This window comes from Bos javanicus, chromosome 12 (genome assembly GCF_032452875.1).
Source record: "Bos javanicus breed banteng chromosome 12, ARS-OSU_banteng_1.0, whole genome shotgun sequence".
Classification (NCBI taxonomy): Eukaryota; Metazoa; Chordata; class Mammalia; order Artiodactyla; family Bovidae; genus Bos; species Bos javanicus.
This window is the reverse complement of record NC_083879.1, coordinates 69821144-69839292: the sequence shown is the minus strand read 5'-3', so window position 1 is coordinate 69839292 and position 18149 is coordinate 69821144. Positions and strand designations below refer to the sequence as shown.

The 18149-nt window shown below is 38.9% G+C and overlaps 1 protein-coding gene across 1 annotated transcript in view; it reads right to left on the bottom strand.

The window, feature by feature from the left end:
- LOC133258056 (ATP-binding cassette sub-family C member 4-like) overlaps nucleotides 1–18149 on the bottom strand; it is a 296999-nt gene that overhangs the window by 220698 nt on the left and 58152 nt on the right. The window contains exon 4 of the mRNA XM_061434395.1: nucleotides 6446–6670. Coding sequence (XP_061290379.1) covers nucleotides 6446–6670 — 225 coding nt within the window. The remainder of the gene's footprint in view (nucleotides 1–6445; nucleotides 6671–18149) is intronic.

Sequence of the window (18149 nt, the reverse complement as noted above, 5' to 3'; positions counted from 1 at the left end):
TTACTGTGATATTGAATGGTTTGCTTTGGAAATGAACAGAAATCATTCTGTCATTTTTGAGACTGCACCCAAGTACTGAATTTCAGACTCTTTTGTTGACTATGAAGGCTACTCCATTTCTTCTGAGGGATTCATGTCCACAATCGTAGATATAATGGTCATCGGAATTAAATTCACACATTCCAGCTCATTTTATTTCACTGATTCCTAAAATGTTGATGCTTACTCTTGCCATAACCTATTTGACTACTTCCAATTTACCATGATTGATAGACAGAACATTCCAGGTTCCTACGCAATATTGTTCTTTACAGCATCAGGATTTACTTCTATCACCACTCACATCCACACCTAGGTGTCATTTTCATTTTGGCTCAGCCTCTTCATTCCTTCTGGAGCTATTTCTCCACTCTTCTCCAGTAGCATATTGGGCACCTACTGACCTGGAGAGTTCATCTTTCAGTGTCCTATCTTTTTGCCTTTTCATATCTTCATGGAGTCCTCAAGGCAAGAATGCTGAAGTGATTTTCCATTCCCTTCTCCAGTGGACATTTTGTCAGAACTCTCCACCATGACCCATTCATTTTGGGTGGCCCTATATGGCATGGCTCGTAGTTTCACTGAGTTACACAAGGCTGTGATTCAAGTGATCAGTCTGGTTATTTTTAAATGTAGCTTGCTCCTTGGAAGAAAAGCTATGACCAACTTAGACAGCATATCAAAAAGCAGACACATTACTTTACCAACAAAGGTCTGGGGAAACTGGACAGCTACATTTAAAAGGATGAAATTAAAGCATTCTCTGATACCATATACTCAAAATGTATTAAAGACCTGAATGTAAGACCAGATACTATAAAACTCCTAGAGGGAAATATAGGCAGAACACTCTTTGACATAAACAAAAGCAGTGTATTTTGAGGTTCTCTCTTAAAGTGAAGGAAATGAAAGAAAAAATAAACAAATAGAACAGAACTAAACTTAAAAACTTTTACTTGGAGAAGGAAATCATCAACAAAATGAAAAGAAAAGACACTGAATCGTAGGAAATATTTGTAAATGATATGACCTATATAGGATTAATATCCAATATATATAAGCAATTTATATAACACCATTCCAAAAAACAAACAACCCTATTAAAAATGGGCAGAAAGAACTAAATAGACATTTTCCAGTGAGGAAATGTGAATCAAAACCACAATGAGATATCACCTCAGACCTGTCAGAATGACTTTCATCAAAAAGAACATAAATAACAAATGCTGGTAAGGATGTGGAGGAGAGGTAACACTCATACACTATTGGTGAAAATGTAAATTGGACAGCCACTATGAAGAACTATATGAAGGCTTGTCAAAGAGCTAAAAACAGAACTACCACATGACTGAACAATTCAACTTCCTGTGATATATCCAAAAAAACAAAAACACTACTTCAAAAAAGATACATGTCCCACAATGTTCATATAAGCATTATTTACAATTGTCAGAATATGCAAGCAACCTAAGTATCCATACACACACCTCTTTTGGGGGGCGGGGAGGGGCAGGGGTGGGCAAAATTACTGCAGATGGTAACTGCAGCCATGAAACTAAAAGACACATGCTCCTTGGGAGAAAAGACAGCATATTAAAAAGCAGAGATACTATTTTGCCAGCAACAGTCCATCTAGTCAAGGCTATGGTTTTTCCAGTAGTCATGTATGGATGTGAGAGTTGGACTATAAAGAAAGCTGAGCACTGAAGAACTGACGCTTTTAAACTGTGGTGTTGGAAAAGACTCTTGAGAGTCCCTTGGACTGCAAGGAGATCAAACCAGTCAACCTCAAAGGAAATCAATCTTAAATATTCATTAGAAGGACTGATGCTGAAGCTCAAACTCCAATACTTTGGCCACTTGATGCCAAGAACTGACTCCTGGGAAAAGACCCTGATGCTGGGAAAGATGGAAAGTGGGAGGAGAGGGGTATGACAGAGGATGAGATGGTTGGATGGCATCACGGACTCGATGGACATGAGTTTGAGCCAGCTCCAGGAGTTGGTAATGGACAGGGAAGCCTGGCGTGCTGCAGTCCATGGGGTCGCAAAGAGTCAGACATGACTGAGTGACTGAACTGAATGGAACTGATGCTAAATGAAACAAGTCAGAGAGAGAGAGATAAATACTGTATGATATTGCTTATAAGTGGAGCCTAAAAATATAAGAAACTGGTGAATAAAACAAAAGAGAAATAGACTCGCAGATATAGAGAACAAACTAGTGGTTATCAGTGAAGTGGGGGAGCCATATAGTGATAGGGGAGTGGGAGGTACAACCTATTGGGAGTAAGGTAGCCTATAACGATATATAGTACAACACAGGGAATACAGCCAATATCTTATAATAACTGTAAATGGAGTAGAATCTTTAAATATCATATAAAATTTTCTAAAAGATGGAAAAAGAAACAATTCCTTAAGGCTAATCAAGTAGGCAAATTAATGCCTTTGGCAAATGTTTACTTTCATGTAAGCAACATGCCCCCCTGGAGAAGGGCATGGCAACCCACTCCAGTAATCTTGCCTGGAGATTTCCATGGACAGAGGAGTCTGGCAGGTTACAGCCCATGGAGTCGCAAAGAGTTGGACATGACTGAGCAACTAATACTATCACTTTCACTTTCAAGCAGCATGCCAGGAAGGGTCCAATTTCTCAAAGGCAACATTCCAAAGAACTAGTGGGAAGAGAAAGAAAACCAGATAGACAATAGCTTACATGTGCATCAAAGAGTAAACTTTGAGCGAAACACCACCTCACAGCTAATACAAGATTTTCATAGTGCACTTCCAGTGAAATTTCCTATTTATTTATTTAGTTATGGGAGTTAAACATTATGTGCCAAGACAAACTTCTAGATAATTTGTAGGGAAACCTGAGTATTCATCTTCTAAATGGTAGAAGGTGCAACAGAATAACAAAAATGATGATGAAGGACAAGGAAGATGCTTGACTGGAGTGTATGGGCATTGTTGCATTTCCACATCACCTAGAAACAAATTAGCCTATGTTCTACAGTCTCTGTGGAGAAGGCAATGGCAACACAGTACTCTTGCCTGGAAAATCCCATGGACAGAGGAGGCTGGTAGGCTACAGTCCATGGCGTCTCAAAGAGTTGGACATGACTGAGCGACTTCACTTTCACTTTTCACTTTTGTGCATTGGAGAAGGAAATGGCAACCCACTCCAGTATTCTTGCCTGGAGAATCCCAGGGACGGGGGAGCCTGGTGGGCTGCCGTCTATGGGGTCGCACAGAGTCGGACATGACTGAAGTGACTTAGCAGCAGCAGCAGCTACAGTCTATGACTGACGGTGACATGCCAGGGCCCCCATTTTCACACTTGTTGCTGTTCTTCAATTGCTCAGTCATGTCCTATTCTGCAACCCCATGGACTGCAGCACACCAGGTTCTCCTGTTCATCAACAATTCCCAGAGCTTGTTCATACTCGTGTCCATCGAGTTGGTGATGCTATCCAACCGTCTCATCCTCTGTCATCCCCTTCTCCTGCCCTCAGTCTTTGCCAGCAACAGTCTTTTCCAATAAGTCAGCTCTTTACATCAGGTAGTCAAAATGTTGCAGTTTCAGCTTTAGCATCAGTCCTTCCAATGAATATTCAGGATTGATTTCCTTTAGGATTGACTAGTTTGATCTCCTTGCAGTCTAAGGGATTCTCAAGAGTCTTCTCCAACACCACAGTTCAAAAGCATCAATTCTTTGGTGCTCAGCTTTCTTTATGGTCCACCTCTCATATGCCTACATGCCTACTGGAAAAAAACATAACTTTGACTAGCCAGACCTTTGTTGGTGAAGTAATGTCTCGTTTTTTAATATGCTATCTAGGTTGTTAATAGCTTTTCTTCCAAGGAGCAAGCATCTTTTAATTTCAAGGATGTAGTCACCATCTGTGGTGATTTTGGAGCCCCCCAAAAATAAAGTTTGTCACTGTTTCCATTGTTTCCCCATCTATTTGCAATGAAGCGATGGGACTGGATGCCATGATCTTTGTTTTTTGAATGCTGAGTTTTACGCTAGCTTTTTAACTTCCCTCTTTCATTTTCATCAAGTGTCTCTTTAGTTTCTCTTTGCTTTCTGCCATAAGGGTGGTGTCATCTACATAGTTGAGGTTATTCCTATTTCTCCCAGCAGTCTTGACTTCAGCTGGTGCTTCATTCAGCCTGGCATTTTGCATGATGCATTCTGAATAGAAGTTAAATAACAAGGGTGACAAAATTCAGCCTTGACGTACTCCTTTCCCAATTTGGAACCAGTCCATTGTTCCATGTCTGGTTCTAACTGTTGCTTCTTGACCTGCATACAGGTTTCTCAGGAGGCAGGTATGGTGTTCTGGTATTCCCATCACTTTAAGAATTTTCCAGAGTTTGTTGTGATCCACAAATTAAACGGCTTTAGTGTAGTCAATGAGGCAGAACTAGATGTTTTCTGGAATTCTCTTGCTTTTTCTATGATCCAATGGATGTTGGCAATTTGATGTCTGGTTCCTCTGCCTTTTCTAAATCTAGCTTAAAAATCTGGAAGCTTTTGGTTCATGTACTGTTGAAGCCTAGGTTGGAGAGTTTTGAGCATTACTTTGCAAGCATGTGAAATGAGTGCAATTGTGCGGTAGTTTGAACATTATTTGGCATTGCCTTTCTTTGGGATTGGTATGAAAACTGACCTTTTCCAATGCTGTGGCCACTGCTGAGCTTTTCAAATTTGCTGGCATACAGAGTGCAGCATTTTAACAGCATCATCTTTTAGGATTTGAAACAGCTCAGCTGAAAAAGCGTGGTTCACTGGAGAAGGGAATGCAAACCACTTTAGCATTCTTGCCTTGAGAATCCCATGAACAGTATGAAAAGGCAAAAAGATTTGACACTAAAAGATGAACTCCCCAGGTCAGTAGATGCCCAACATGCTACTGGAGAAGAGCGAAGAAATAGTTCCAGAAGGAATGAAGAGGCTGAGCCAAAGTGAAAACAATGTCCCATTATGGATGTGTCTGGTGGTGAAAGGAAAATCCAATGTTGTAAAAAGCAATATTGCATAGGAACCTGGAATGTTAGGTCCATTAATCAGGCTCACATAGCCCAAAGATTAACAAGACTCTGCTCAAAAAAGGATGAAGAAATATCTTTAATTTGCTGAGAAAAGTATTCCTAAAAAATAGAAGCTCTAGATAAGTAGCAACCAAGTAAAAGAAGTGCTTGTTTTCATTTAAATTGCTTGGTTTTATCTTTCAGTGAGGATTTTGTTTATTTTTAATGAAATATATATATATATATTAATGTGCACAACAAGATGTTTGACATAAATGTACACTGGGAAATGATTACTGTAGTTAAAACAGTTAACATATCCATTGCCTTGTATAGTTATCTTTTTGTGTGTGCAGTGAAAACACTTATAATCCACTCTCTCAGGAAATTTCAAGTATACAACATGGTTAAATAAGGATTTTTAAAAAATCAAAGAGCCCAGGACAAAGAGACATCTAAGATCTGATTTAACAAGAGCTCTCCAGCACATGACATTTGTGGCAGTTCATTTGTAAAGACATCTGAAATATTTAACCCCTTTTATACTAGATAAGACTAGAGTAAAATATAAAATAACTTTATAGCATTTCTCAATACAAAAACACTAGAAACATCAAACCAGATTTTATTAAAGCTGCTATAATGCATACTACAAAAACCCAAATATTGCATTAATGACTTCAATGAATAGCAACATAAATACCCTCTAAAATTGCTAAAAACAAATTAAAATTTCAAATTTTTTCCCAAACACTCAACCATTTTCTTTAACATTATCAAAAACAATTATAACCACAGAATATCATGAGTGAATCTAATTTGGCACAGATTTCACTTCTATTTTTATTTAGTAAGCACAATTATATTAAATGTGACTAGATGTATCATTTAAAATATAATCATTTATTTTATTAAATACATATTTTTCTCCTAAATTTAATGTTATTTGTCCAATCACTGAACTCACTTTTAAACATAACTTTGATGTAAATGAAGGTTTAAATGAAAAACAACAAAATTTCCATGAATACCACAATAAAATTTAGGCAAGAAAACATTGAAAATCGGTTTGATAATTTTGATACCTAATTTTTAATTAGATTTCAATATAAGTTTAGTGGGTATTATGCACCAGCCTATGCATAAAAGTTATCAAAGGCAGCCTGGTCTGATCTCCAAACAAAACTTTTCATTATATATTGGTAAAGTTTGCTCAAACAACAACAAACTGGCTTAAAACAAATATCAAGCATCTCTGGTAAGAAGTAAATAACACAGCGACAAAATTTTTAATCTACAGAGAACTTTCCCAATATGCTTCTGATTCTTCAGAGGAGGTACAAACTTTTGTACCAAATGACACTTACCTTGCGGTAAATCATATGGCACATGGCTACTCTTAATCTCATTCCTATACGCTGAGTGTAATAGAAGAAAAAGTGGTGCAGAATGTTCCAAATTAAAAAGCTGACATTCAGTACAACAGTGTAGCCACAGGCTTTGAGCAAAGCCCCAGAATCAGAGGGATCATAGTTTTGAAAGTAAGTAAGTAAATCCTCAAAATATGTTGGTAATAGTACTCTGAAGATTTCCTAAAAGGAAAGGAAAAGAAACCTTAATTAGAAATATAAGCCAAAAAAAAAAAAAGAAAGAAATATAAGCCATACCAGTTTTCCTTACCACAAGCTTTGCTTTTTTTTTTTAAATTTAATTTTTGTTGTGGTTCAGTTGCTAAGTCATGTCCAATTCTTTGTGACCCCATGAACTGCAGCATGCCAGGCTTCCCTGTCCTTCACTATCTCTTGGAGTTTGCTCAAATTCATGTCCATTGAGTCAGTGATGCCATTTAACTATCTCAGCCTCTGTCACCCACTTCTCCTTGCGCCCTCAATCTTTCCCAGCATCAAGGTCTTTTCCAGTGAGTTGGCTCTTTGCATCAGGTGCCCAAAGGATTGGAGCTTCAGCTTCAGCATCAGTCCTTCCAATAAATATTCAGGACTGATTTCCTTTAAGACTGACTGCTTTGATCTCCTTAAAGTCAAAGGGACTCTCTTCAGAACCACAGTTTGAAAGCATTAATTCTTCAGTGCTCAACCTTCTTTACAGTCCAACTCTCACATCTGTACATGACTACTCGAAAAACCAAAGCTTTGATTATGTGGACCTTTATTGGCACAGTAAAGCATAGTTGATTTACAGTGCTATGTTAGTTTCAGGTGTACAGCAAAGTGATTCAGTTATACATATAGCTATTCTTTTTCAGATTCTATTCCCATACAGGTTATCATAGACTATTGAGTAGAGTTCCCTGTGCTACACAGTGCTTTCTGCTCACTGTCTGATGCTTTGCAACCTTATGGACTGTAGCCTGCCAGGTTCCTCTGTCCATGGGATTCTCCAGGTAAGAATACTGGAGCAGGTTGCCATTTCCCCCTCTAGGTGATCTTCCTGACCCAGAGATCAAAACCACATCTCCTGCGTCTCCTGCATTAGCAGGTGGATACTTCACCAATAAACCACGTGGGAAGCCCCATGCTATACAGTAGGTCTTTGTTAATTATTAATATATATTCCATATATAGTAGTGTGTATATGTTCACCCCAAAGTCCTAATTTATTCCTCCCCCTGCCTTTCCCCTTTGAAAACCAAAAGTTTGTTTTTGAAGTCTGTTTGGAACAACGTTCATTTGTATCATTTTTTTAGATACCACATATAACTAATACCATATAATAGTTGTCCTTCTCTATCTGACTTACTTCACTCAGTATTATAATCTCTAAGCCCATCTGTGTGGTTGCAAATGGTATTATTTAATTCTTTTTTGTGACTGAGTAATATTTCATTGTATATACATACCACATCTTCTTTATCCATTTCTCTGTCAATAGACTTTTATATTGCTTCTAGACTATTGTAAGTAGTGATGCAATGAACACTGAGGTGTATGTGTCTTTTCAAATTATGGTTTCCTCCAGATATGTGCCCAGTAGACGGATTGCTGGATCATGTGATAGTTCTATTTTTAGTTTTTTTGAGGAACCTCCATACTATATAATTCACATTCTCACTAACAGTGTAGGAGGTTTCCTTTCTCTCCATATCTTCACCAGCATTTATTATTTGCAGACTTTTTGAGGATGGTTACTCTGACTGGTGTCAGGTGACAACTCATAGTAGTTTGATTTGCATTTCTCTAATAATTAACAATGTTAAGCATCTTTTCATGTGCTTTTTGGCCATCTGTATGTTTTCTTTTGAGAAATGTCTATTTAGACCTTTGCCAATTTTTTTGATTGGGTTTTTTTTCATCTATTGAGCTGCATGAGCTGTTATATATTTTGAAGATTAATCCCTTATCAATCACTTCATTTGCAAATATTTTCTTCCACTCTGTGGGTTGTCTTTTTGTAAAAGGAGAAATCAATATTGGCACAAGAATAGTGGGGGACTTTAGCACTCCACTTACATGAATGGACAGATCATACAGACAGAACAATCAACAAGGAAACAGAGGCCTTAAATGACACATTAGACCATATGGACATAATTGATATTTATATGACATCCTATACGAATGCAGCAGAATACACATTCTCTTCAAGTGTACATGGAACATTCTCCAGGATAGCTAACATGCTGAGCCACAAAGCAACCCTCAGTAAATTTAAGAAAACTGAAATCATATCAAGCACCTTATCCAACCACAATATTATGGATTACAAATCAACTCCAAGGGAAAAAACTTTAAAAAAAATCACACAGATATGAAAGCTAAATAATATCTTTACTAAGCAACCAATGCATCACTGAAATAATCAAAGAGGAAACCAAAAAATACCTAGAGATCAATGAAAACACAATGATACTAAACCTATGGGATGCAGCAAAAGCAGTTCTAAGAGGGAAGTTTATACTAATACAATCTTATCTCAGGAAATAAGAAAAATCTCAAATAAACAACCTAACCTTACACCTCAAGCAACCAGAGAAAGAAGTACAAACAAAATTCAAAGTTAGGAGAAGGGAAAAAATGATAAATATCAGAGCAGAATTAATTAAATAGAGACAAAGAATACAATAGAAAAGATCAATGAAACTAAAAGCTGGTTCATCAAAAATATAAGCAAAATTGATAAGCCTTTAACCAGACTTATCAAGAAAAAAAGGAAGAGGGCTCAAATCAACAAAGTTAGAAATGAAAAAGAAAAAGTTACAATGGGCACTAAAGAAATACAAAGAAATATGAGAGACTATTACAAGCAAATATATGCCAATAAAGTGGACAACCTGGAAGAAATGGACAAGTGTTTAGAAAAGTAAAACCTTCCAAGATTGAAGATTGAATCAGGAAGAAATAGAAAATATGAACAGACTAATAATAAGTACTGAAATTGAAACTGTGAGTAAATACCTCCCAAAAAACAAAAGTCCAGGACCTGATGGCTTTGTCCATCAGTCCAGGACCTTTGTCTGGCTGACCAGACAAAGATACCACAGAAAAAGAAAATTACAAGCCAATCTCAATGATGAACATAGAAACAAAAATCCTCAACAAAATACTTGCAAATCAAATCCAATAACACATTAAAAAGATCATACACCATGATCAAGTGGGATTTATCTCAGGGATGCAAGGACTCTTCAGTATATGCAAATCAATCAATGTGATATATTATATTAACAAATTAAAATGATATATCCATAAAAGCCATATGATCATCTCAATAGATGCAGAAAAAGCTTTCAACAAAATTCAACATCCATTTATGATAAAAACTCTGCAGAAAGTGGGCATAGAGGGAACCTACCTAAACAAAATAAAGGCCGTATACTACAAACCCACAGCTAACATACTCAATGGTGAAAAGCTGAAAGTATTTCCTCTAAGATCAGGAACAAAAAAAAGGATGTCCATTCTTGCCACTCTTATTCAACATAGTTTTTAAAGTCCTAGCAACAGCAATCAGAGAAGAAAAAGAAATAAAGGAATCCAAATTGGAAAAGAAGTAAAATTTTCACTGTTTGCAAATGACATGATACTATACATAGAAATTTCTAAAGCCACTACCAGAAAACTACTAAAGCTCATCAGTGAATTCAGTAAGCTTTCAAGAAACAAAATATGGAGAAGGAAATGGCAACCCACTCCAGTATTCTTGCCTGGAAAATCCCATGGACAGAGGAGCGTGGTGGACTGCAGTCCATGGGGTTGCAAAAGAGTCGAACACGACTTAGCAACTGAGCTCACATGCATGGATGTCTACAAGTTTTGAAGAATTCTGTGGTTATTTCTTAACAGTGTCACATGCTCATTAAAATAATTAAATATAGGGGTGCCTCATCAGTAATAAATTTTCCCCAGGTGTAAATGTCCTCTGTTAACCTGTTTCTGCCTACAGAGTCAACTAATTTCACTAAAGTGAAGCTCCTTGGAAAAACTTAAGTTACAGTCCCCATTTGGTTCTGTGAACAGCTTTGACTAGCAAATAAATCCTTTGCATGCTTTTTGAATGTGAAAAAAAAAGAAACAAAGTAAATACCCATAAATCTCTTGCATTTCTATACACAAACCAGCTTCACCTTTATTATTAGCATATTAAAATGGCATTTTCACAAAATGCTACACTCATGGCTAATCTAAAAGAAAAATATACAGATCCACTCTCTTCTATAAGACAAGCAGACAATAGCTTTAAACTTAAGCCAAAATTTTTCAAGTAATAAATCCTTGGTACACTGTGTTTGGCACACTGTGGATGCTCAATAAATATTACATCCAGTGTTTTAGAACACATTTAGTAGAACACCTAGTGAGTCTTTGCCTAAGATGAATGAGGAAAAGGTGACAGAAGAAGGATAAGATATTGGCTTCCGTATGAACAAGCCCTGCTGGTAGCCTGCCCCTGTCCCCTGTAGTCTCAATGTTCCAGCCCGACAGAAAGTCAAGATGGCTCATGTAGGCAAGACACACTCCTGCTATCATCTTCTGCTTTAAGAGCCTTTATGAACTGACACATTGGCAAAAAAACAGATCCAATCTTTCCCAGCCAGAATTCCACATGTCTGCAGATCAAGATATCAGACTTTAGCTTTTGTTGGAGTATCACAAATAAACCAGGCTTGGGAGGTTCCCAGACTCTCAGCTCCAGGTGGCACTGCATCAATATATCTCTAGACCTTAGAAGCTGGGATGTTCCTTGGAGTTAAAAATTAAACACAGCAGAAGACAAGCTAAAAACAAAATATCAGCCACACACTGCAGGTGTTGGTTTGGAAAAAATGATTTCTTCCCCAGAGCAAAAAATTAAAATACTAAACCAATCAGTTGGGAGGCATTAGGGCTTAACTCCTGAGTAAGTAACACTTACAGAAAGCAATTGTCTTTCCCCAAAGAAATAGCAACAATTGCCCACCCTGCCAAATAGCCACTCCACCAAACATCCTACTACGTTCTCCCTGTAGTCACCCCTTGAGAAAGTGCCCTTTTTCCCCAGCAAGGAAAACCAAACTCTCAACATGAATTCAAGTCACAAAAAGTAAACACTTAGGCCCTCAACATCATTTCCTCCACAGACTTATCAAAAGACAAAATGCCAAAAGTTTGGAAATCTTTCTGGAATTCCATTTTGAGACTAATTTTTCCGTTTAAGCAATCTCCTTACTAACACAGACAAGGTAAACAACTGGCAGGCCTGCTTTGATAGTTCTCTTCTGTTATCTGAAGTTGAGGAGCCCATGCACAAGAGGAAGGGACAGTAGAATCCAAAACACCAAACATAAGACAAAACTAACTAGCATTTTCTGCTCAGCCAACTAGTACCCAATCAGGATATGTACAGAAAGCTATCCTCATCCCTCAGATGGGTGTGACATTGAACCCCAACACTCCTGTTTTGTTGCACACACATGTTCACACCCTGCATCAACTGCTTTGTCTTCCAAGAGGTCACAGAAGTCTTCATCTACTATAGAGAAGTAGGGCTTCCCCAAAGGCTCGGCATTAAAGAATTTGCCTGCAATGCATGAGATGCAGCAAGAGCTGCAGGTTTGGTCCCTGGGTCAGGAAGATCCCCTGGAGAAGGAAATGACAATCCACTCCAGTATTCTTGCCTACAGAACCCCATGGACAGTGGAGCCTGGCAGGCTACAATCCATGGGGTTGCAAGAGTCAGACATGACTTAACAACTAAACAGCAACAATAGAGAAGTAAGGGAATAATGCTTAGTTAAATGTGAGTAAGATGAGCAAATCAGAGCAAGATAATCAGCTTTCAAAAGCAAAAAGACTCATAACCTTTCCAGCATGCTTCATCATTCATTCCAAGGGGCATGAAGAGCTTAAAAGAGCCTCTCATACAATGGATGGTAAAAACAGACTTTTTATAGACTTTACTGAGATGGAACGGGAAGCTTGCACAGAGAAGCAAGAATGTCAAACTGGACACATGCACAGTTCCAGCCCAAGTATGGCCAAGGACAGCCCAGTGCTGCAGCCTGCAAACCTGGGGCTCTCCACCAGAAGCCCAGCACTAACACCTGCCTTCCCAAACTGTCCTGAAACTTGTGATTGTTTCTGGGAATCGTTGCCTGTTACTCAGCTCTTTGATTGAGCCTAACATTGGTGTAATTATAAAAGAAATTAAGAGCAATATCACCCACCAAAGAGCATACCAACAGATGCAACAAATTCAGCCAAAAAAAAAGTGTAAATAAAGGTATATCATTACTGCTTAAGTGTCAGGATTTTTATACTAAAAGATATCATTTAATAACCCAGTTGAAAAAACAGTCTCATTAAGGAATAATGCCAGTTCATGGCCCATAGCTTCAATTCCTCTGTCTATTCTTGATCCTGAACCTCAGCTAGTAAGAAATACAACAGCTGGGAAAATATTCACTATCAAACCTGAAACTAACAAAATTAAAATTTTCTGGATAAGTAGGAACAAAGACAAAAATTACCCATAAATCCTTCACTTTTGACACCAATCTATGATCTAATGAAAATTCTTTCCACAAACCAACTGAAAATAGTTTTATTCCTTCACAAGTATTCTTCACAACTGTAAAACCATACAAGATTTTTTTTAAAAGCCCAACTTAATTCCACAATGCTCATCATTCAAAGTTCTCTGAGAGTCTCAGAGTCTCTGAGGCAGACATTCTTGATGGAGTCCTTCGTATTCAGCCTCCTAAAAGCATCATCTCTTTGACCCCACATCTTGGTTCAGGGGAACTTCTTACACGTTTGATGCTAGAACTTCCTCAGTGGGTACAATGCCTCCTCCATGTTTCCCCATGAAACATTTCTTCCCCAATTCCATGATCTTTGATTTATGAGGAAAAAAAAGAAAACACAGGATATAGAAATAAATAATCAGGCAAAGAAAGACTGCTTGAGTCAAACATAGGCAGAAAAGACTGAGTTTGTGGGAAAAAATGAATAGGCAGTTAATCTTTAGAAATGGGGAGCAAGTGACAAGAGTAGAGTGTAGAAAGATCCAGAACTAAGGATGAAAAGCAGTCAATCTGGGGAAACCATAACCATCAGGATCCTAGATATACCTTCTCTCCTCTTTTACACAGTGGTCTTCATCCTGACTGCACCTTAGCATCACCTAGGGGAGCAATGTAGTTAAGGGTACTCAAAGGACGGAGGCCCGCCTTCAGAATCTGGTTTAGGTTCAACTGGCTAGGGATGGATCCTGAAGTTCCCTCTCAATGGACAATTCTGGGTACAGGAAGTAATCCCATGTAAGTATCTGCTAGCCTCCTCTCCTACAATGTCATGGCATTTGAGCCTGGAAAAGCTACAGACCTACTGTGAGGGACTTACAAGTACCACAAAGGCTGACTGGGTTGGTAGGTGGGTTGATTGGTTGGTTGATTGATTGGCTGTGTTTGGTCTTCATTACTGCAAATGAGCTTTCATTAGCTGCAGCAAGCAGGGGCTACTCTGTAGTTATAAGGCCCAGGCTTCTCATTGTGGTGGCTTCTCTTGTTGCCTAGCATGGGCTCTATGCACGTGGGTTTCCTTAGTTGTGGCTCCCAAGCTCTAGAGCACAGGCTCAGTAGTTGTGGTGCAGTAGGGCTTAGTTTCCTTGTAGCATGTGGAATCTTTCCAGAGCAGGGATAGAACCAGTGTCCCCTGCACTGGCAGGCAGATTCCTAACCACTGGAGCACCAGGGATGTCTATCACAAAGGGTTTTAATCAGAATTCAATGTGACATATCATGCCTCCAAGAAAAATCTTTATGACCCCAAGTCCTGAGGTTCCAGTGATGAAATTAAGACCTTTCCGCACAGTAGGAAAAATTGAGTGTTCAGAAAATACTACATTCACAAAATGAAAAGATGAATCCAAATGGGTTTGTTAAGTTGCCTCTAAAAGGAGAAGGAACTAGAATGGAACAAGGATATCAACATTTTTTTTAAAAGTAGCTTCTTCTGTTGATTTAACTCTGAGAGAAGCATGAAAACATTATACAGAATGATAATTACAAAACAACTAATTTTAAAGCCATTCCTATAATCTCAGAGTAAAATGAAACAAAAGTAACTAAATATATACTCATCCAATTGGTTAGCAGAGCCATATAAAAAAGAACAATTCTAAAATGATTTTTTTAAAAAAATAATTTGAAAATTACCCTCTGTGTAATATATCTACTTAAAAAGAATATGAACTGCAAAAAATTCTAAAACTGTTTTTGAGAAGTCACATTATGTATGGGTGATAGTGTTCATATGATAAGGTAGTCATGTATGGATTGAGAGCCAGACTATAAAGAAAGCTGAGCACAGAAGAATTGATGCTTTTGAACTATGGTGTTGGAGAAGACTGTTGAGAGTCCCTTGGACTACAAGGAGATTCAACCAGTCCATCCTAAAGGAGATCAGTCCTGGGTGTTCATTGGAAGGACTGATGTTGAAGCTGAAACTCCAGTACTTTGGCCACCTGATGCGAAGAGCTGACTCATTTGAAAAGACTCTGATGCAGGGAAAGATTGAGGGCGGGAGGAGAAGGGGACAACAGAGGATGAGATGGTTGGATGGCATCACCGACTCGATGGACATGGGTCTGGGTGGACTCCGGGAGTTGGTGATGGACAGGGAGGCCTGGTGTGCTGAAGTTTATGGGGTCACAAAGAGTTGGACACAACTGAGTGACTGAACTGAACTGAATCATTGAAAACTGGGATTAGATATGGGACAACAGAGAATAGATGACAGGAAAAAAGAGATATATTATAGATCTAAGAGAAAAGAGATGAAGAAAAAACACTAATGTCCTGAATCTGATTTGAATTGGAAATACTCGTATAGATTCGTGATTTGTTTCCCTTAAAAAAAATGTATGCTACAGCTTCCCTGGTGGTCTGCTGCTGCTGCTAAGTCGCTTCAGTCGTGTCCAACTCTGTGCAGCCCCATAGATGGCAACCCACCAGGCTCTGCCATCCCTGGGATTCTCCAGGCAAGAACACTGGAGTGGATTGCCATTTCCTTCTCCAATGCATGAAAGTGAAAAGTGAAAGTGAAGTCACTCAGTCGTGTCTGACTCTTAGTGACCCCATGGACTGCAGCCTACCAGGCTCCTCCATCCATGGGATTTTCCAGGCAAGAGTACTGGAGTGGGGTGCCATTGCCTTCTCCGTCCCTGGTGGTCTAATGGTTAGGAATTCACCTACCAAATGTGGGGGACTCTGGTTCTATTTCTGACCCAGGAAGATTCCACATGCTAGAGTGTAACTAAGCCCATGTGCCACAACTACTGAAGCCCAACTGCCCTAGAGCCTGTATTCTGCAACAAGAGAAGCCACCACAGTGAGAAGCCCACACACCACAACCAGAGAGTAGCCCCCATTCGCAGCAACCAGAGAAAAGCCCACACAGCAACAAAGACCCAGCACAAACAAAAGTAAAAATAAACCAAATTTAAAAACTGTTAAATGTATTCTGTCTTTGTCCAATCAAAAAGCTGAGAAATAATAACCAACTAATCAGCAAGGAGCAACTCTTGTGCTCAGACTATAAACTTTAAATACCGTTTCCCACCAAAAGGAGCCAGAGTTGCTTGAAGAAATGCTGATACCAGGGCTGGGGGAAAAGCTGTACAAGGTGAACTAGAAATAACTTGTCACACCAGAAAGCAGAAAAGGCTAGCTAAGCCTACTAGAATATGTACAAAAGACTTAAGACCCAACCTGGATAGACTCCCACTGGACAAAGATGGCCAAACTTTGGCATAAGCATAACAACTATAATCATCATAACAACTGAAGCACATCAGAAATGCTTAAATACTCTGGGGCTTCACAAAACAAACAAAATAAACAACAAAAACAAACAAAAACAAATTCATTAGCCCCAGAGGAGAAGCAACTCACTATTTTGAAAACTAGTTTTTAACATGTAAAAACAGGCAGTTCAAGATGGCAGAGTAGAAGGACATGCACTCATCTCCCTCTGCAAGAGCACCAAAACTGCAATTCACTGCTGAACAACTATTGACAGGAGGATGCTGGAACATACCAAAAAAAAAAAAAAAAGATACCCCACATCCAAAGACAAAGAAGAAGACACCACAAGACAGTAGGAGGGGCACAATCACGATGAAATCTAATCCCATACCCATTGGGTGGGTGACCCACAAGCTGGAGAACAATAAAACCAAAGAAGTTCTCCCACTGTTGTGAAGGTTTGAATCCCATGTCAGGCTTCCAAGCCTGAAGATCTGACAAAGGAACTGGGACTTTCCAGGGAATCTGACCTAAAGGCCAGTGGAATTTGATGATAGGACTTCCACAAGACTGGGGGAAACAGAGACTCAGTCATAGAGGACACAAACAAAATCTCATGCACACCAAAACCCAAAGGAAAGGAACAGGGACCCCACAAGATACTGAACCAGAACTACCTGCTAGTGTTGGAAGGTCTCCTGTGAAGGCGTGGGTTGGCAGGGGCTCACCACAGGATCAGGGGCACTGGAAGCAGCAGTCCAAGAAGGTCCCCCTTGATGTAAGCCCTCTAGGAAGTCACCATTAACCCTACCATAGACCCCATAGACCTCAGGGCTGGGTCACCTCAGGCCAAACAACTACCAGGGAGGGAGCACAACCCCACCCTTCAGCAGATAATTGGATTCAAACTTTACTGAGCAAGGCCCTGCCCACCAGAGCAGGACCCAGTTTTTCCCACCACCAGTCCTTCCCATCAGGAAGCTTACACAAGCCTCTTTGCCTCCTCCATCAAAGGGAAGACAGAAGAAGCAAGAAGAACTACAGCCCTACAGCAGCTAAAACAAGAGCCATATTACAAAATATCAATCAAAACGAAAAAGGAGAAAATTATGTCCCAGATGAAGGGACAAGATAAAACCCCAGAAAAATAACTAAATGAAGTGGAGCTAGGCAACCTTCCAGAAAAAGAATTCAGAATGGTGATAGTGAAGATGATCCAGGATCTTGGGAAAATAATGGAGACGATGCAATAAATGTTTATCAAAGACTTACAAGAACTAAACAGAGATGAATAATACACTAGACGGAATTAATAGCAGAATCACTGAGACAGAAGAACAAATAAATGACCTGGAGGACAGAAAGAATGAAAAGAAATGAAGACAAAGACAACATTAAAAATGTGAACATTTGCATTATAGGGGTCCCAGAAGGAGAAAAGAGAAAGAAAGAACCTGAGAAACTATTTGAAGAGATAATAGCTGGAAAATTCCTTAACATGGGAAAGGAAATAGTCAACCAAGTTGAGGAAGCATAGACAGTCCAATTAGTATAAATCCAAGGAGGAGCACACCAAGAAACAGTAATCAAACTGACAAAAATTAAAGACAAAGATAAAATATTAAATATTAAAAGCACCAAAAGAAAAACAACAAATACAAAGGAACTCCCATCAGGCAATTGCTGATTTCTCAACAGAACTCTACAAGCCAGAAGGAAATGACATGATATATTTAAAGTGTTCAAAAGGAAGAACCTACAACCAAGAATACTCTACCCAACAAGATTCTCCTTCAGATTTGATGGGAAAATCAAAAGCTTTCCAGATA